Raw genomic sequence first — 21,679 nt, forward strand, 5'->3', positions numbered from 1 at the left:
CTTTAATTATCCTGATTTTGGCATCAGCAACTGTTGTTAAACTATACTGCTGTGTATTGCTATATAACCCTGTTGTCCTCCCAGCGATTTTTAGCCTAGGCAATAATAGCATGCAGCGGCCTGCCCCAGAGCATTCTGGGAGATCAATGGCTGTTCCCTCTTACTACACAGAGGGGGAAATAAAGAATGTCCCACAGTGATGCACTTTGCCAGTAGTAAAGATGCCGACAGGGGCGTAGCAATAGGGGTTGCAGAGGTAGCCACCGCATCGGGGCCCTGAAGGGCCCTTCCTCAACTACAGTATTAGCTCTCTATTGGTCCTGTGCTCATAATAATTACTTCTATAGATACTTTGAATAGTGGTAATCATTAACAAACTGTTCCCCGTCCCCTTCTTGCACCTCTGACACTGTAGTTGCCATTGGCAGGCGTTAGTGCACCGTATCAATTGTTATGTATAGAGTGCTTTGGTGGCCCCTATATAAAACTTGCATCGGGGCCCACAGCTCCTTAGCTACGCCACTGGATGCCAACATCACTAATACATTTAAGAATGTAAATCAGGGTGAGGGAAGGCTTTACAGTGAGGAAACATTGACTAAATAAATTACAAATTAATATTGTAAGAAATAAGTAATTTAATTTACAGTATTAAGTTATATTCAGTAACATTGGCATACTGTATGTGTTGTGTACTTTGCATTTGGTACTTTTTATGGCAGACTTTTAAACCCGGAGGGCTGCTTTAAGTGCAAATGCATGAACACTTTATAGGAAAAAATACAGATTCCTTTTAGACAAGTATTCTGTACGCTGCACAAAAATTCATCAAACGTTTCTAAAAATTACCTACTTTTTCCTTCAGTCTGTCTGTCACCTCAGGCAACCCCAGGGAGCCTGAATTGGGCAGGGCTGCATGTGGGCTGTAATCAGACATTTAGTTCAATGAAATCACTGACACTGTGACCATACTGACCCGCATGAATGATCTGCATTTACTGTGGGGGGAAATAATGACACAAAACTGAAGATTTTTGTGCAAATGCAGCTACAAATAGGAGGCTGCCGACACAGCTTTAAGGAAGAATAATTTAGCACGTCTCACAAATCATTGCTGACTGCAGAATGAAACTGGAAAGGTGATTTTAATGACATCAATCTCTTGCATCCTGCTCTGCATACTTTAAAGGCATGTCAGGGAACTCAATTTCCTGACATCCCTTTAAAACTCACACTACCATACTTTTTTTTTCTATTTTGCCTAAAAAACATAAAATGGGTAAAATGTTTATTCATTTTCTCTTGATAGAAGCACTAGACTATGATTATGGTAGGATTAGAGTGTGAGCTCCTCTGAGGACAGTCAGTACCATGATCATGTACTCTGTAATGTGCTGCAGAAGATGTCACTGCTGTATACAGTAAATACATCAAAATAATAATAATAATATGGTAGGAAGTTAGACTAGGACTCTGGTAGGATTAGACTGTGAGTTCCTCTGAGGACAGTCAGTGACATGACTATGAACTCTATAAAGTGCTGCAGAGGATATCAGTGCTATATAAATACATAATAATAATAATATGGTAGAACACTACACTATGACTATGGTAGGATTAGAGTGTGAGCTCCTCTGAGGACAGTCAGTGACATGACTATGTACTCTGTAATGTGCTGCAGAAGATGTCGCTGCTATATAATTACATAATATGGTAGGACATTAGACTATGACTATGGTAGGATTAGAGTGTGAGCTCCTCTGAGGACAGTCAGTGACATGACTGTGTACTCTGGAAAGTGCTGCAGAAGATGTCACTGCTATATAAATACATAATAATAATATGGTAGGGACTATGACAGGAATTAGATTGTGAGCTCCTCTGAAGACAGTCAGTGACATGACTATGTACTCTGTAAAGTCCTGCAGAAGATGTCACTGATATATAAATACATAATAATAATAATAATAATAATAATATGGTAGGACATTAGACTAATGCTGGGCATACACGGTACATCGCTGGGTCGATTCCCGCTCGTCCCCGCGGGCGCTTCTTCTTTTCGTTTTTTACCATTGTCCTGCCCGCAGTATCGAGCGGGGAATCGATCCAGCGCGTGATCGGACACGTCAGAAATTATCACTCGAGCCATCAGCGGCTCGATTACACGGTACAAAAACGTACCGTGTATTCCCAGCATTAGACTACGGCAATGATTAGATAGTGAGCTCCACTGAGGACAGACAGTGACATGAATATGTTATCCATAAAGCGCTGCAAAATATGTCAGTGCTATATAAATACTTCATACTATGGTAGGAGGTTACATTTTGGGGTGATAGGATTACATTTTGAGCTCTTCTGAAGGCATTGAGTTATAGGACTATGGACTCTAGCTCACTTATAAAATAGTTCCAATAGCTCCAAAAGAGAACTAAAATTGGAAAAGTATTGATTGTTGGTGTCTTAATAGGAATTTTATTGATAAGGTGTAAAAATATCACCTAGGAGAAAAAGTGAATTGAATAAGGGCAGTAGTTGTTTTTCCATTGCCTTACATTCATTAGAAGGTACCTGAAGAGTACATAGATCATCCTATATGATAAAACCTAACTGTCCCTGCGTACTCCTGCCCCTGTGTTCTTGGGTCCGTGCTTTTGGCTACTGCGCATGTGCGTAGCCCGGACAGCCGTTGGGACAGGAGGATGGGGCCAGTTAGCCGGGCAGGCGTGTGCACGGGCGGATGGGTGCACAAGCAGCGGGAGCGCGCGCATGCGCACTGACATGCGGCAGTGGCGGCATTCAGAAACAGACCTAGAGCCCGTTCACAGTCACATCTCAAATTTAGATTCATGCTCAAATCTAGATTCAGAAAAGCTGTTACACAGGGAGACTCTACTACAGCTTGCCGAACCCCAGGAATCCACAATGAAGGGTTTCTTCTCTTTCAGAGTACAGTAGTAGATTCATTTTCTTGGATCCAATACAATAACCCTTAAAAGCAAACCCCGAAGCGAAAATGGGAGATAATGAATTGTATGTGTAGTACAGCTAAGAATTTTATAGCAAAGAAAAGAGTATCATATTGTTTTCCAGTACAGGAAGAGTTAAAAAACGTACGGCTTGATCCACTATCCGGCGCTAAGCCGGTCAGTGTGCCCTAAGACTTAGTGGGCTCGATTCACAAAGCGATGCTAACCTAGTTAGCATGCCTAAAGGCTTTGAGCGTGCTAACTAGGGTGCTAAGTTAGCACGCACAAAGCTTTAAGAAATCGCGCGCAAAACTTTGTGCACGCAAACCTTTATGTGCGCATAAAGGTTTACTGTGCGCATAAAGGTTTACTGTGCGCATAAAGGTTTACGCACGTAAAGTTTTGCGCGCATAAATTTGCGTGCGATGCGTTTCACGCACAAATTAGCGCCCGAAAACCTCTTTTAGGCGTGCTAAGGGGCTTTTCACAGGCGTGCTAACAGTTAGCACCGCTTTGTGAATCAAGTCCAGTGTGTGCAAACCACGCCATTAGGTGGTTTGCGCCCACACATTGGATACAGCCCCGCTCACAGTGCGCAGCGTGGGTGTGCCTATATTAGTGCGCGGTGCGACGATACCGTCGCACCCGCTGCCCCTTGATAACAGTGCATCGGGGGCCCCTGAAGCGGCATATTAATGCGCCATTTCAGGGGCACCCGATGCGCCGTTATAAGGGGCTGTGCGCGTAGTGAGCAGGGACGCGCGTACCAGGGGGGAAAAAAAAGGCTTTTCACACCGGCGCTAACACTTAGCGCCGGTTAGTGAATCAAGCCCTTAATTTGTTATCTATGCAAAAGAGCTTCTCTGAGCTCTCCGACCCACTGGGTCAAATACAGTCCTGTTTTCTGAAGCACTTACACAACCAAGAAACAGTGAGAGGCAGCTTGATATAAGGTTTTGCTGCATGAAAGTTTAAAACGTCATTATTTCTGCTTTGTTTTATAGCTTAAAAGACAGAGTGTGGTTTCTAAACTGCAAATATGACAGAATGAGGCAATGTTATGAAAAAAAAAAAACTATATAACTGAAAATAAAAATAGGAGACTTTTTCCTTTCCTACTAATGTTCTATTCCTTACCTGTACTACACATGCAATTCATTACATCATAAGTTTTTTTGTTTTGTTTTTTTGCTTCAGGTTTGCTTTACATTGAATACAGAAGCTGCCATATGTATTTCCTTTTAAACAATACCAGTTGCCTGGCAGACCTGCTAAACTATTGGGCTGCAGTAGTGTCTGAATAACACCAGAAACAAGTATTATTGTCAGGTCTGACAATAATGTCAGAAACATCTGATATGCTGCATGCTTGTTCAGGGGCTATGGCTGAAAGTATTAGAGGCAGAGGATCAGCAGGACTGCCAGGCAACTGGTGTTTCTACGATAACAAGGGTGAAATGGCAGCCCATCCTAAAATCCGGCCGCATCTGAATGACTACAAATGATGTCCAAAAGGATGGCCTCATCGCGGTGGAAGGGTCCAGTATGAAATACATTGCATGCAAACTGTTTTGGAAGCTAATATCCTCCATTATTGTTCATTTGGTGCATCTGTTTTGAATGTCTATAATTAGGCTCTGCACACCTATGCAGATAGTCATTCAGATGCAGCCTGCTTTGAGAAGTGCTGCCACCTCTTCCAACTGGTTTTGCTTAAAAGGAAATAACTATGGCATCCTCCATATCTCTCTCACTTCGGGTGTCCTTTAAATTGCAAAAAGACTTGTGCTCCGTCCAGCTACCCTTATGGAAATGGTGTAAGAATAGTATAATGTCCCTTTAGCACTCTGGTCCTCTGGGGAATGGCAGACTAGAACAATGGTAATGTAAGCTGGAGGTGGCAGCTCCTCCGCTGAGCAAATAAGTCTTCGATCTCTATTTTTATCCATATTCAACATCTTTCCCGGGAATACATTCTCTTGTTTATGATAATAGAGCCTCTCCGGCGGTGGGAGGACACCGAGAAAAGACAGTCGTGTCGCCGATGCTTCCACTGTCAACGTGTCCATGTCGTTTATGTAAATTCTGTAATAAAGGAAATGCAGAAAACAGAGAAAGGAAGGAAAAAAAATAGAAAAGAAAAAGCTTCGACAAACAAGACGCCGGTTTGGTCCGCTCGGAATCCAAATTACTTGTGAAGAAAAGAAAGTGACTGTTTCCAGCGGAGTCAAGTGCGCCAGATCAAGGCAATTTAATTTCAGCTGCGGCAACTGAATAGCAATGAGGAGGGCTGTTTAAAACGAGTCTGCACAAATATCTATTTACATTGTGCCGTAAAGAACTCGGCTATAGATTTTTCTTTCCGATCCGCGCTGCAGAAAGGGGAAAATTGCTGGAGTGCGATTTTCATGGATTTGTGGTCATTTTATGGTCTGTTTTCAACGGGCAACATAAAGGGCTCTTGTTGTCTGGCAAGAAACACTATAGAGTTCATTTCCAAAATTGGAAGGACTTAAGAAAATAAAAAATAACAAACAGTCTAAAGTGTCTGGATTATTTAAGTGGAAAAGAAAGTTTTAACTGTTGTTATGGTTCATGTCGGAACATCATGTGTTGCCCAGTGATTGGTGAAGAGTATGGGCAGGTTGTTTAAAACTTTCCATTTGCTGTTCAGCAAGGAAGATTGAAATACTGAGGTACTTATGGAACTATTTAGGCTTCTTGCACACAGGGACGTTACAGGCGCACGTTAGTGCAGCCTGTAATGCTCCCCCAACGCACAGCAATGTAACACAAGTGGGCTGTTCACACTGCCCACGTTGCGTTACATTACATTGTAACGCAGCAAAGTGCTGCATGCTGTGCGTTCTACGCGGCTAAGCCGCGTTAGACTGTTTGCACATGCTCAGTCATGTTGGGGAGGAGGGGAGAGCGGCCGGGCACATGGCTAATTAATATTCACTGCACTCAGTGACGTGCAGTGTTTACTTCCTGGAGCGGCCGCTCTGTGCGGCGATTGGCCGGGCGGGACCACGTGATGCCACATGCGTCTAAGAGTGCGCATCACGGCATCACGGACGCCAGAGTGAGCTGCACAATGCGGCTCACTCCGACGTCCACACCAGAGAGCACCAGGCCTTGCGTTAGGGGCACGTTATGTGCCCTATAACGTCCCCTAAACGCAACGTCCTGGTGTGTAACTAGCCTAAAACTCAGCAATTGAAGCAGGTGCTTTCTGCGCATGGGACCGGCCTGACTTGGGCGCCACTAAAGCACTAGTGCTATAGTACTGTGTAAGAGAATGGGAGGTGGATTCACAAAAGGAAATACCCCACAAACATTTGCCAAAATAAGCGTATTAGTCAATCAGAGCGCTGTACATTCAACCATTCATTAGAATAATTATAAATTCTGTATGAGGTGGTTAAATTAGCATGTGTATTCAAATATACCAGATGATTGCTGGGGGTGGAGGGGCGTCTCTGGGCCCACTTGCCCGACAATACAGTTATTTTGCAAAATTTTCTCTCACTTCCTTCCTGCTACCTCTCTCTCTCTCTCTTTCTCTCTCTCTCTCTCTCTCTCTCTATCTGCCACCTCTCCTTTTGTGGCACCTCTCTTCTCACTTCCTCCGACTCATCTCTCACCCTGCCACTTCTCTCTCTTTCTCCCAGCCACCCCTCTCTCTCACCCTGCCACTTACCATTCCTCTTCCCAGCCATCTCTCTCTACTTGCCATTGCCAACAATCCCTCTGTGTAACCTCTCTCACTTCCTCCCAGCCACCTCTCTCGCCCTCTCTGACACTTCTCTATCTTCCTCCTAGCAACCTGTCTCTTTCTGCCACTTATCTCTCTACTTCCCACCCACCTCTCTCATTCCCTTCCACTTCTCTCTTCCTCCCAGCCATCCACCTCTCTCTCTCTCTCTAACACCTATTTTCCTCCCAGCCATCTCTCTCTCTCTCCCTGACACCTATCTTTCTCTGTTACCCCTCTCTCTTCCTTCCTGACACCTCACCCTCTGTATCATCTCTCTTTCTTCCAGCCATCTCTCCCCCTCTTCCAGCCATGTCTCTCTTCCTACCTGCCACTTCTCCCTCTTCCTCCCAGCCACCTCTCTCTCTCTCCCTGCTACTTTTCTCTCTTCCCCTCAACCATCTCTCTCTTCCTCCCTGCCATTTCACTCTTTTCCTCCCAGTCACCTCTCTCTCCCTCCCTGCCCCTTTCTCTCTCTTCCTCCCAGTCATCTCTCTCCCTGCCACTTCTCCCTCTTCTCCCTGCCACCTCTCCCTCTCTCCCTGCTACTTTTCTCTCTTCCATCTCTCTCTTCCTCCCTGCCATTTCTCCCTCTTCCTGTCAGCCACCTCCCTCTTCCTCCCAGCCACCTCTCTCTCTCTCCCTGCTACTTTTCTCTCTTCCCCTCTGCCATCTCTCTCTTCCTCCCTGCCGTTTCTCCCTCTTCCTCTCAGCCACCTCTCTCTTCCTCCCAGTCACCTCTCTCTCCCTCCCTCTTTCTCTCTCTTCCTCCCAGCCATCTCTCTCTCCCTCCCTGCCACTTCTCCCTCTTCCTCCCAGCCACCTCTCTCTTCCTCCCAGTCACCCCTCTCTCCCTCCCTGCCTCTTTCTCTCTCTTCCTCCCCGCCATCTCTCTCCCTGCCACTTCCTCTTCCTCCCAGCCACCCCTCTCTCTCCCTCCACGTCTCTCTCTCTTCCTCCCAGCTCCTCAGCCCATGTACCTTCGTGCAGCGGCTCCAAGCCCCCCAGCCGGACATCACGCAATCTCCAGGGCAGGAAATCGAGCAGTTCTGCCTCGTGGTCGGAGTCTCCAGGTAACCACAATATGTATTGTTCACAACGGCGTCCTCAGTGCTGTCAGATATGTTCACACACCTGCAGGAGGTGAAACCAGAAACATGTTATTATATTGCAGAAGTCGCATAAATCACTTGTGTTAAAGTGTGGCTACATAAGAGAAGAAATAAGGCAAATTACAGAAACTCCATGCTGATCAGACGTGCCGAAATGTAGCGGAATGTACAGGCTGACAACTTGATTTCCATTTAAAAGTGTAATGTACCCGACTGTCATGCTGCTCTTTAACATACTCACTAAAGAATGAAACTCACTTACTATATATACGCTTGTACTTCGTGTTTCCACTCTTTTTTATGCCAGTGGAATAAATGATGGCTGGCATTTCTACCAAGATTCAGATCTATACATTAGGGCAATTAGGGAAATTGGTTTTAAGTATACCTATAGTAAATTTTAAAGTAACAGCGAAGGAATTGTCAGTGCTCCTATTTAGGCAGCTACTGAGACCAGGAATTTCTCTTGTGCAGGTACAGAAGACTGAGGACAGCGGTGTGGGAGCGATCTGTGCGCATGGGGCTGAAGGAAGCCCCAGGTATGTATAAAACTTTTTTTTTTTTTTACTCAGTTCTGGCTTCCTTTAAAATACCCTTATTTTTAGATATCCCACATAGCATGGGGATCTCCATTGGGCTGCAAAAGACCAATGGGAATCCCCAGCAACTGGGTGAATTCTCATTGGTTCATTTCAGCAAAGCTTGGTGTACAGAGGCGGCAGAGTAGAATAAAAACGTTTAAAAACCTTCTAAAAGAGGGGGATGTTCAGGTGGACTTACCTCCCTCAAAAATACAAAACTCAATTGAGTCACAATATATCAATATAAATTTTTTTTTTATTCAACTCCACTTAGTGCAACGCGTTTCGCAGGTGTGGTCCTGCTTCATCAGGCAAACAGGAGTATAACTCAATGGGTCTAAATGCAGAAGTGAGCGCCTCTGCATTTAGATCCATTGAGTTATACTCCTGTTTGCCTGATGAAGCGGGACCACACCCGCGAAACGCGTTGCACTAAGTGGAGTTGATTAAAAACATTTTTTGTATTGATATATTGTGACTCAATTGAGTTTTATATTTTTGAGGGAGGTAAGTCCACCTGAACATCCCCCTCTTTTAGACGGTTTTTAAACGTTTTTATTCTACTCTGACGCCTCTGTACACCAAGCCTTGCTGAAATCTTGATTCCACCCTCGGTGGAGAGGTGCTACCCCGTTTCCTATCTACAGAGAGCGACATCTTAAAAACCTGATTGGGGTCAGGTTCCAATACTCCCCACCTGCACTTGAAGTGGTTGCATCTGGGTAACCCATGTTTGTGAGTATATCTAAGATTTTTTTGCTTTAAACCACAACCAACTTAACAATATTACACCATATTGGGCTCTCGATTTCTCTTTGTTCTTCCAAGCATCTCATTGGTTCATGGTAGACCAATGAAAATTCTCCCTGTTGCTAGGGAGAATAGGTATAATGTAGCCTATGGTGAGCCCCAGGCTCCTGCCATCCTCCGGGCTGAGTACAGAGGGACCAAGCAGTGGGGATTGGCAGTGGGAAATGTAAGTGGTGCTCTCTTCAGACGGACATGTAGTGGACGGCGCAGAGGGGATGAAAAATGGGCGGAGCCGTGCCTCCCCTCAAGTGGGAACTGAGCCTCAGAAGCTCAGCTCTCTGCCAGGAAAGCTGTAATTCTTTATCAGTGAAGGAGGCTATAGTTTGACTCCAACTTAGAGAAAAAACTCAGTTGCACAGCTGAATATTAACTCTTTCAGGCTGAAAAAAAAAGAAAAGCAACACATCATAGTTATTTGTGTGCTAGGCACTGTACATACACATGTCTATCTCATCATCTAGTCATACCCAGAGTCCACCTGAAAAGTATTGGTCACAGAGCCTTCTGTCATACTGCTCCTACGTTATGGAACTCCTTACCTCAGCAGATAAGGACAGCTCCATCTCTACACAAATTTAACTCCAGACTGAAAACCCACCTGTTCAGCATTTGTAGATTAATAATTGTATCATCTGTGTCAATAGTTCATCCTACTACCAGATACTGAATTTGAGAGAGCCTAAAGGTACCTACACACGTCCAACCTTTTTGAACATCTTGTCGTCCAAATTGTCGTTTGCACGACAAGTTGGACGTGTGTACGCACTGTCGAGCGACTGTTTTATTTGCCCGATTCATTTAGCGGATCCTTTGGACCAACTGTCATTCAAATGACTGTAGGTCCGTACATGTGCACAAAAGACTTTTAGTCGTTTGTTCAACTAATAGATGTTCAAACAACAAGTCGTTTGATCAGTCATTTAACCTCCTTGGCGGTAACCCCGTGTGTGACACGGGGTAAGCCGCCGGAGGGTGCCGCTCAGGCCCTGCTGGGCCGATTTACTTAATTTTTTTTTTGCTGGACGCAGCTAGCACTTTGCTAGCTGCGCCAGCACCCCGATCGCCGCCGCCGCGCGCCCGATCGCCGCTATCCGGTGCGGCGCGCGGCCCCCCCCCCCCCCAGACCCCGAGCGCTGCCTGGCCAATCAGTGCCAGGCAGCGCTGAGGGGTGGATCGGGTCTCCCAATGACGTCCCGACGTCGCTGACGTCGGTGACGTCATCCCGCCCCGTCGCCATGGCGACGGGGGAAGCCCTCCAGGAAATCCCGTTCTTTGAACGGGATTTCCTGATCGCCTATCGCCGGAGGCGATCGGCGGGGCTGGGGGGATGCCGCTGAGCAGCGGCTATCATGTAGCGAGCCCTCGGCTCGCTACATGATAAAAAAAAAAAAAAAATTAAAAAAAACTGTTGCGCTTCCCCCTGGCGGTATTTTTCATACCGCCAAGGGGGTTAATCTAGTCCATTGTTCATTAATCATTATCAAGTTGGTTAAACGACATGTAAATTAGCATATCTGCCACTTTGTTGGTCAGTGTGTACATGATGTTTCAACGACTTGTTGTTTGCACTTCACTTTAAAGAGACACTGAAGCGAAAAAAATATATGATATAATGAATTGGTTGTGTAGTACGGATAATTACTAGAAGATAAGTAGCAAAGAAAATATTCTCATATTTTTATTTTCAGTTATATAGTGTTTTCTTTAACATTGCATCATTGTCATGATCGCTGCTGCAGCCGGTATTGCTGGAAGTAGTAGTGCTGCAGCTCAGGCAGTTCTGATCTCTTTCCATGCAAGCTGCATAGCTTTGTCTGCCTTTCCCTGCTGTCAGCTTGAGACTGATTATCATTCACCTGTGTGGGAATCTGCATGTCTGCTCCCATTGGATGACCTCAGTATAAAGATCTGCTTCCTGCAGGACTCCTCGGGTTTTCATAGCTTCAGTTTAAGCCTGTCTTGCTGTCGCTTCAGCCCCCGATCGTGTTTCTTGTTCTAAAGATACTTTGCTGGTCTTTGCATCATATATTGGTTCATTGCCAATATATATGCATACCAGCACGTTTATTATTTTCCTTGTATTCGTGTTACGTTGATACAACAGTGTCGCTGATGTATACGTACACGAACTGTTTATATCCTGTGTGCAGTTAGTCAGCTTTCCAGCACGTTTTGGTAGGTTGCGCGTACCGTGACCACCCGTGCTGAGCTAGTATCCTGCTCCTGGTTCTGTTTGTGGATTGCGTTCATCTCTGCGAAGAGATAACGAATCCTTCTGAATCCTGTTCTGTTACCGTTTGTGGATTGCGTTCACCTCTGCGAAGAGATAACGAATCCTTTTGAATCCTGTTCTGTTACCATTTGTGGATTGCGTTCATCTCTGCGAAGAGATAGCGAATCCTGTTCCCTGTATTGCTCCAGTCTAAGTCAGTGTTCCTGCTTATGTCATATATCGGTTCATTGCCGATATATACATATGTTAGTCAGACGTTACAAATAGTTTCATTGATAGCTGTAATTGTAATACGCTAGGAAAACATACTTATTGTATTTTTGTCTGTGTTACGTTCATCTATCTTGATCCTGCTATTTCCTGACTATCCTGTCCTGTCTTTGTGAGGCACGCCATCGCTGCAAACGCATTGGCTGCCTCATTCCAGTCTGTCTTGTTGTGGACGCTTGCTGTCACTAAGTAGCGGCTAGCTAGCAAGCGTTCATTCTGTCTACCTGTCCTGATCTCCTCAGTTCTGGTTTATGCGCTCAGCGCTACCTTGCGCTGAGACATTATCGCAAAAGTATTGTTTGTGGCTGTCGGATCTGCACCGGCTTTGTGCGCCACAATCTCCTTTTGGAGTCAGTCCTCTGCTCCACTATACTAGGGATAGCCTGTTTCCTTGTGCTAGTGTGTGTACCTCCTCCACGTCAGCTCATGCGTTGCATGCTGACTGTGGAGAATACACCACCAAGCCTTACATTATGAAAACCCCATTACCAATCCCCATTGTGGGGGGGATTCCCAGAAAGTATGACACTGTTAATTATGGTTCTTGTTCCTTTAAGAAATTTGAAGAACTTAACTCTGAAACAGAAAATGAGTTTTTCTCTGAATGTGCCAGGTTCCTGGCCAATCCCGATCTCCAAGCGACTCCTGTTTCAACCTGGGCACTCCAGCTAGTTTATATTTTGTTTAAAGGACAATTGTTTCAGTGGGCATTTGATGTTCTCAATCATTCCGATTTGAAAGAGAGACCGCTGGAATTTCTAGCGTTTGTGATCCATAACTGGTTGCGCATAGATCCATTGCCTTTTCCTCTAAATGAACTCCTGGCAGCAGGCCAATCAGCTTCCCCTTCAATTGTTTGCAAAAATGATCAGCAAGCAGAGAGTGTTCCTGATAATTTTCCTGCAGCTTTGAATAAATCACCAAAAACAGCAGGGTCTAAGGCAAAACGCCAACGTTCTAAGAAACGTGTCCGATCTGCAGAGTCGTTATCCTTAGCGACTGAGACCTATAATGAGATTCTGCCATTAACAGATAATGAAATGCAATTGTCTTTCAGGGGAGTTAAATGGACTTATGAAACTACTAATGAACTTTCATCACTGGCTAGGGAAAATAAAGATTTTTGTTTAAAAGAATTATCTGAGTATGATTATGAGGAGATATTACAGAGTATTGAACAAATCAACTTATTTGTGAAGCAAGGAAAGTTTGCATACACTACAGTTCAACACTTGCTACAGGTATTGGAGATTCTTAAGAATAAGGAATCTGCCAACCACCTGCTAATTAACCCAATATATGTCCCTGCCACAATCATATCTGCAAACTGTGATCTGCCTGTTAAGTATGCTTGGAATCCTCCATTTGAGAAAGGAGAGATGGAAGCTCTGGTAAATGAATGGAAGAATGATTCAAGTTCATTTTGTCAATTTTACAGTGCAAAAAGTGAAATGGTTTTGAATGCATGCATTAAGTCAGCCTATAACCTAATAGAGACTGGTGTGTGTAGGTATGACTGTGTGGCTCCTTTGATTGATGTGTGGGAACTGATTTTGGATGATTTTTATGTGACTCCGAATTCGCAAATATGGCAATCTGACCCGCCTGCTTCAGCACCTTTCGCTGATTCAGCAGGTGATTCGGAGCTCTTTTTGTGTGAAATTGAAGTTCCTGCAATTCCACCCTGTACCATGGATAACTCAGTGTTACTTCCCAGTAAAACAGAAGCCACTGATACTTTCTTAACCTTGCCCTGCACAAATTTCTCAGCAGAGAATCCAGAGGTCCTGCTGACTTCCGAGTCCAGTCTAGCCAGTACTCATGAGTCTTTGTTCAGTGAAACAGACACCAGAAAAATCTTGCCTGCCTCTGCAAACACTTCTGCAGAAATTACCTGTGTTAATAAAGTTCAACTCCTGTCTGATCCAGCAGATGCCAATAGATGCACTACATCAGTTTCCGAGTCCCAGCAATCCTGTCTAGAAACCTCAGAACCCCAGCATCTGAATTTTCCAATTTTACAAATGAATGGTGATTCAGATGCGAAAACATTGTGTCTTGATCTTCCTGTTTCTACACCTCGCTCTAGTTTCGTGAATAGCCCAGAGCATCTGCTATGTGAACCTGAAATCGCAGAATTATTACCTTGTTCAGAAAATGTTCCAGTAAATTTGCCCTGTATCGTGAATAGCTCAGAGCATCTGCTATGTGAACCTGAAATCGCAGAATTATTACCTTGTTCAGAAAATGTTCCAGTAAATTTGCCCTGTACCATGAATTGTGCAGTAGATCTCTCCAATGAAACTCAGGTCACAGAATCATTATGCTGTCCAGCAGGTGCTTCCATGGTTTTGCCCTGCAATATGGACTGTTCAGTGATCCTGTTCAGTGAAGCTGTGGTCACAGAGTCTTATGCTTCACCCAGTACTTTGGATACTTCAAACCCTCTAGCAGAACAGTCTGAGGCACTGCTTACCTCAGTTGGTGTTACAGTAATATTCACTTGTCTAGCAGCTGTTTTGGAATTACAGTCTGCTCTAATAAAACTTGATGAATTTCTGCCCAGCAAAGCAGAAGCCATTGAAATATTGTCCTCGTCAGCAAGTGTGTTAGATACCTTGCCCTGTACACAGTCTGATTTAACCAATGTTGTTGAGTCCCTCTCCAGTGTTGTAACAGCCGAGGAACTCCAGCCCTGTCCTCTGAATGTTTCAGAAGTCTTGCCCTGTAACATGGATAATTCTGATTCTCTGGTCAAAATAATAGAAATCTCAGAATTTCAGTCCGGTCTGATGAGTGTTCCTGAAACCCAGCCCTGTATCCTGAAAGCTTCTGGTTCTCTGGCCGCTGTGGCAGAGGTTCCAGAGTCCCCTTCCTGTCCAGGGAATTCCTCAGTTTTGCCTAGTCCAGTGGGGGCTGCTGCAATACTGACTTGTTCTGCAGCGCCTCATGAGCTCCAATCCAGTGTATTAGATGAGTCTCTGTCCAGTCCAGAGGTAGTTGTGGAGTCCCTATCTGGTTCAGTGCATACATCAGAAGATTTGTCCTGTCTGGTTAGTGCCCCTGAATCTGATTTGTTACTGACTTTGCTGGAATCAGCGACATCTAAGTCTGATCCTGCATTCTCGTGTAAAAGTCCAGTAGTTGCGAAGTCTAGTCATGATGAATTTTTTTTGGCCAGTCCTGGTTTTGGTCCTGTCTTGGCTGACCCTGAGGCTCACAGTTCCTTGACATGCCCAGAGGTTTCTCTTGTGCCAGTGTGCCCAGATGTTCTTTGTGTGCCAGAATGCCCAAGTGTGTCTAAGGTGTTAGCGTGCTCTGATGCTTCCTTAGTGGGAACATGTTCTGATGTTGCCAGTCTGCCTGCATGCCCAGAGATGGTTCTGGTCCCTGAAAGCCCTGATCTTGATGTTTGTCCTTGTGGCCCTGACTCGGGAATTGCCCTAGGTTCCATAGGGGTTCTGGATGGTTCTCCATGTGAGCCTAAGGGGCGTTCTGACCTATGGGGATCTCTTTGGAGCTTCAAGGTGTTCTGGGAGGTCTCTGAGAAAACTTGTCCTGGTGCCTTGGACTGGTTCAACAGTGGGTTTTGTGTTGGTAAAGACAGTCCCGGTGGGCATTGCAAAGGCTTTGGCGTTTTTGAACGGTTCCTGGAAGGCGGTGGGTATCGCTCAGGGAGTTTCGGAGGGCTTTCTTCTGGAAATCATGGTTCTGATGGGTGTCACACTGGGGCTTGTAGTACTGATGGGCATGGTTCTGTAGGTTCTGGTTCTGATGGGTCCAGTCTTGTGGGGACTGATTCTGGAATTTGGTCTTGCCGGGCTGTCCCGGTCATCATGAATTATCAGTCAGACTGTTTTGTTGGGAATTTCAGTTTTGAAAAGCGTCTGGAATCCGCTTTTAAGGGCGGGGGTACTGTCATGATCGCTGCTGCAGCCGGTATTGCTGGAAGTAGTAGTGCTGCAGCTCAGGCAGTTCTGATCTCTTTCCATGCAAGCTGCATAGCTTTGTCTGCCTTTCCCTGCTGTCAGCTTGTGACTGATTATCATTCACCTGTGTGGGAATCTGCATGTCTGCTCCCATTGGATGACCTCAGTATAAAGATCTGCTTCCTGCAGGACTCCTCGGGTTTTCATAGCTTCAGTTTAAGCCTGTCTTGCTGTCGCTTCAGCCCCCAATCGTGTTTCTTGTTCTAAAGATACTTTGCTGGTCTTTGCATCATATATTGGTTCATTGCCAATATATATGCATACCAGCACGTTTATTATTTTCCTTGTATTCGTGTTACGTTGATACATCAGTGTCGCTGATGTATACGTACACGAACTGTTTATATCCTGTGTGCAGTTAGTCAGCTTTCCAGCACGTTTTGGTAGGTTGCGCGTACCGTGACCACCCGTGCTGAGGTAGTTACCCTGCTCCTGGTTCTGTTTGTGGATTGCGTTCATCTCTGCGAAGAGATAACGAATCCTTCTGAATCCTGTTCTGTTACCGTTTGTGGATTGCGTTCATCTCTGCAAAGAGATAACGAATCCTTCTGAATCCTGTTCTGTTACCATTTGTGGATTGCGTTCATCTCTGCGAAGAGATAGCGAATCCTTCTGAGTCCTGTTCCCTGTATTGCTCCAGTCTAAGTCAGTGTTCCTGCTTATGTCATATATCGGTTCATTGCCGATATATACATATGTTAGTCAGACGTTACAAATAGTTTCATTGATAGCTGTAATTGTAATACGCTAGGAAAACATACTTATTGTATTTTTGTCTGTGTTACGTTCATCTATCTTGATCCTGCTTTTTCCTGACTATCCTGTCCTGTCTTTGTGAGGCACGCCATCACTGCAAACGCATTGGCTGCCTCATTCCAGTCTGTCTTGTTGTGGACACTTGCTGTCACTAAGTAGCGGCTAGCTAGCAAGCGTTCATTCTGTCTACCTGTCCTGATCTCCTCAGTTCTGGTTTATGCGCTCAGCGCTACCTTGCGCTGAGACATTATCGCAAAAGTATTGTTTGTGGCTGTCGGATCTGCACCGGCTCTGTGCGCCACAATCTCCTTTTGGAGTCAGTCCTCCCCTCCACTATACTAGGGATAGCCTGTTTCCTTGTGCTAGTGTGTGTACCTCCTCCACGTCAGCTCATGCGTTGCATGCTGACTGTGGAGAATACACCACCAAGCCTTACAATCATTCTTTAATATTTGCAGTTTCCACACTACTCAGCATTCTACATGTTTTTATAGAGCAGTCTTGTGAACTATTGACTTCTCTTCTGGCAGAGAAAAAGAAAATCCTTGACTGACAGTTGAGATAATAAACTTCAGAACACAGACCTCTCTGCGACTTTGAAAGTAGTGGAGCTTACTGGCTTTTTGCATAGAGATAACAACTGGAGTTTCTTAACTCTTCCTGTGCTGGAAACAATTAGACTTATGTCTCTGCTCCTAATGTTTTATTTCTAACTGTACTACACATACAAATCATTATACCATAATATTTTTTCCGCTCCAGTGTCTCTTTAAAGGGGAACTGAAGAGAGAGGTATATGGAGGCTGTCATGTTTATTTCCTTTTAGACAACACCAGTTGTCTGGCAGCCCTGCTGATCCTCTGCCTCTAATACTATTAGCCATAGCCCCTGAACAAGCATGCAGCAGATCAGGTGTTTCAGTGGTTCAGACTTATAAGTCTGATCTGACAAGACTAGCTGCATGCTTGTTTCTGGTTTTCATCAGATACTACTGCAGAGAAATAGACCAGCAGGGCTGCCAGGCAACTGGTATTGATTTAAAGGAAATAAACATGACAGCCTCCATATACCTCTCTCAGTTCCCCTTTAAGCGCTTTGAGTCCTATGGAGGAAAAGTGCTATAGAAATGTTATTGCTATTGTTATCATGTCACTTAACCTTCCCTTTAAGAGCCAATCGTCTGCTTCTAGATCAGGTGATTGCTGTTAAGTACCAATCTCAATGAACGCGTTAGCATGTTTCAGAGCTGTATCAGTTTATCAGTTTGCCTTTCTCTCCCTCTCCTTTTGAAGCCCTTTGTGTTATTATACCATAAGTAGACTTTATATAATATCAAAAGAAAACCTCCCTATACAGAACAGCTAGGTTACAGTCAGAACCTATGTGCAGTTATCACATAATAAGAGCACATCTCCAAAGCCTGAACAATAGTCTGGTTCCACAGGAGAGTAAGAGATTAAAAGACTTGGTTGTGAACTGGTTTGCCTTCAGCTCATTATTTTCATATATCGCCTGTGCCCAGACAGACACGCTTTTGCTAGTTATTTTAGAAATCTAGGGAAGGTGTGCTGGGTCACTTATGATGGCCCCTCCTCCTACCGAGTGCCTATCCTGATCAATGAGTCAGTCTGAGGCGTCACTAGGGTTGGTGTCACCCGGTGCAGAAAATCATGGTGTCACCCTTTCTTACCCCATGAACCTTCAACCTCACCAGGTAGTCACGTTACTTGTTATAGGGGGATGTTAAGATGATCCCCACATGGTGATCATCTAGGCCCTGGTGGCCTCTGAACCAGTGGTGGGCCGAAATTTCGCATATGCCAAATTTCACATCAAAATTCACATTTATGCATCGTAATCATAATGCAACATTTCAGGGAAAATCGTAATTAATGTCATATGTAATAGGAATATTTCATAATTTTGCATAGTTTTTCGTGTAATTTTCACACAATTTTGCAAAATGTTGTGCCAAATTTAGTGGTTATTAGCAAACCCCCCTTGCATGCTATTGCTACCAAAATTGCTACATATGCTAAGGAGAATATTGGGTACAAGTCAAAAAAATTTTTTTCAAAAAGACATTGTAGTTTTTGAGAAAATCTATTTTAAATATGCAAAGAAAAATGGTTTTTAAACTCATTTTTTTTAGTTTAAAAAACACTTTTTCTTTGCATTTTTAAAATCGCTTTTCTCAAAAACGACAAAGTCTTTTTGGAAAATTCTTTTTTTTACTTGTACCCACTATTCCCTTTAATATATGTAGACATTTTGGTGTCACAACCCTGTATGGGGGCTTTGCTATTTACTGCCAAAGCCGGCACAAAATTACACAAAAATTATGCAAAATTTTAGGCGAAATTATGAATCACTATACAAAATCAATTTCATTTACATATCATAATTATGTGTAAACGTAAATGCGAAAATTTACGAAAATATTTGCGTAATTGTAATTAGCTGATTACAATCATCACTGCTCTGAATTTCATCATCAGCTCAACATGGAGCAGCCAGATGGGAGAAGAGCGGGAGGGAGAAGTACAACAGGCACTAGTCTGCTCTATACTTACATAGCCTACTCCACTCTCCCTTAGCCTGGAGCTTGGTGTAACCCCCTCTGCTGGTGACACCTGGTGCGGTCCGCCCCTATCACACACCCCTAGTGACGCCACTGGAGTCAAGCGATCTTAAAGCAATCCTGAAGTGAAAATAAACTACTGATGTGATACATCCTAATCCTTCTAGAAAAAAGGTTCTGGATACCACAGAGCCTTTCCTGTCCCCTCTCCGTGTCCTTGTTCCGGTGCTGCCCCCCCTCCCCATTCAAAATTCACAACCGACTGTGTCGTCTGGACTCCTCAGCAGCTTACAGAAGTACTTGCGTCCCCAAGTACTCCCAAAGATGAAACATCCGTACTGAACATGCACAAGCGGAAATCACGCGGGCGCAGTATGGATCCGCTTGTCTTATGAAGTCATCAGGGATGCCAGTACTTCCAAAAACTGCCTGAGGAGCAGAAAAGGAATAAGGTGAAAGGCGGCCCTAGGCTAGATAGCAGTTCCTGCCCACCGCTGATGGTCACCTGGCTTTTTTTGCATTGTGGGCAACCACAAATGTTCACTTTAAGCTGAATTATTGTAAATTCCTTTTGTTTTAAGAAGGCAAACAAAACTATTACAGTAGTGCATATTAGTGTTTCTTGTGATAGACCCCCAGCATTATAGTTTTCCCTATAACTGAGCTCTTTGTTATACTACCCCTTACTATGGTGCCCCTCATTATACTGCCTCCCTATTCTGTTGTTTTTTTTATTAACCACTTAAGCCCAACTCGTCCAGTTGGGCTGCGCACGCTGCGCGCACTCCCAAGGGCCGCGCGCACTCCTGCTACCGGCCGTTAGCCCAGCGATCAATGAATGGGATTATAAATCCTATTCATTGATCGAAGCTCCCCGCAGAAAAATCGACAGCCTCTAATCAGAGGCTGCGGTTTTTTTGAGTCACAAAAAGTTCCCCGTCTTCATTCTTCTTCCTGGAAGCGTACGATCACGCTTCCAGGACTTTTTCACTCTGGCCATCTTGTGGCCAAATAGTAAAACTACACACACATACATTTTTTAATAAATAAATACTTTTTTTTACATTTATAATTAGCTGTTTACCTCCCACACCAAAAATTACCCACATACAATTTTTAATACAAAAAATAAAAAAATTACCATTAAAAAAACAAACAAACAAACCCATAAATTGTTACCTAAGGGTCTGAACTTTTTAAATATGCATGTCAAAGGAGTATATTAATATAATTTTTTTAAATTATGGGCTTGTAAATAGTGATAGACGCAAATTGAAAAAATGCACCTTTATTTTCAAATAAAATATCGGCGCCATACATTGTGATAGGGACATAATTTAAATGGTGTAATAAGCGGGACAAATGGTCAAATAAAATACATGGGTTTTAATTACAGTAGCATGTTTAATGTATTAATTTCAAACTATAATGGCCAAAAACTGAGAAATAATGATTGTTTTCCATCTCTTTCTTAATATTCCAGTTAAAATGGATTTTAGAATAAAATAATTCTTAGCAAAATGTATTACCCAAAGAAAGCCTAATTGGTGGTGGAGAAAACAAGATATAGACCAATTCATTGTGATGAGTAGTGATAAAGTTATTGGCAAATAATTGGGAGGTGAAAGTTGCTCAGATGCAAAAACTAAACAACCCCTCGGGCTTAAGTGGTTAATGTGCTCCTTATTATTCTGACGTCCAATTTAGTGCTACTTTATACAGTACTTCCTATTATAGTGTTCCTTATTACTCCCCCCGCTCCCCATCAATACCACCACCACCACATGGGGTGAGCATACAATGAGTGAAGAGGACACAGAGGAGGCAAAGGGGTGATTCTTCCATGTAGCAACATACATGCTTCAGGGCGGCAACAGGCGGATCCCCTCCCCAAATGCCCCCCTCCTTGCGCTCCACGTCTCCCCATCCCTAGATGCACGGCGCTGCTACACTCACCTACTCTAAATGTTCCAGCAATGAGATCTCCATCCACCTGTCCAGCGTCCTGTATCCATGGCTACAGCGGTGCCTCAGGTGACCTGTTACGTGCTTCCGGATCACATGAGGGGCCGCAGTAGTAAGAGAGGAAGCAGAACTTTACGTGTGGCTGGTGATTCCATATCTAATCTGCTAAGACTGGGTGAGAGATGTAGCACCGGTGCAGCATATACCCTGCATCCGGGTGATCAGATGCTGTGGGGCAAGCAGGGAGGAGAGGTTGTCTTGGAGGAAGCGTAGTGCCAGTGCCTGCAGTGCACAGTCCAATGTGTCTCTCCTACGGCTTTGCACACGCTCACTGGGGGAAGAAGCAGCAAAAAGTCTAGAACCGGCCAAGCAAAGAGGTACTTTTGAAAATTTCTCAGCCCATCATAGTCACTGGAGGGGAGAAAGCCAGGGAATCCCAGCAAAGACCTCAAGGAACCCTGTTTGAGAAAGCCTGCTGTATGGGATGCAGAGCCTTGCCTCTCAGGGCCGTCTCTTGGGCAGTGCGGACAAGGCGACCGCCCTGGGCACAGACCGGCAAGTAGAAGAGGGGGGGGGGGGTGCAGGCAGAAGGGAATAACTGCTAGGGAGCTGGTGACTCGTGGTGCAGCCAAATGGAAGAAAGAAGATTACCA

General features: G+C 44.4%; 1 protein-coding gene across 3 annotated transcripts in view; it reads right to left on the reverse strand.

Moving 5' to 3' along the window:
- Nucleotides 1–21,679, reverse strand: part of THSD7B (thrombospondin type 1 domain containing 7B) — a 733,248-nt gene that overhangs the window by 127,110 nt on the left and 584,459 nt on the right. For all 3 annotated transcript variants that reach the window (XM_068245888.1, XM_068245890.1, XM_068245889.1), the window contains one exon: nucleotides 7,710–7,863. In XM_068245888.1, the coding sequence (XP_068101989.1) occupies nucleotides 7,710–7,863 (154 nt within the window). The remainder of the gene's footprint in view (nucleotides 1–7,709; nucleotides 7,864–21,679) is intronic.

Source organism: Hyperolius riggenbachi, chromosome 7 (assembly GCF_040937935.1).
Source record: "Hyperolius riggenbachi isolate aHypRig1 chromosome 7, aHypRig1.pri, whole genome shotgun sequence".
Lineage (NCBI taxonomy): Eukaryota > Metazoa > Chordata > Amphibia > Anura > Hyperoliidae > Hyperolius > Hyperolius riggenbachi.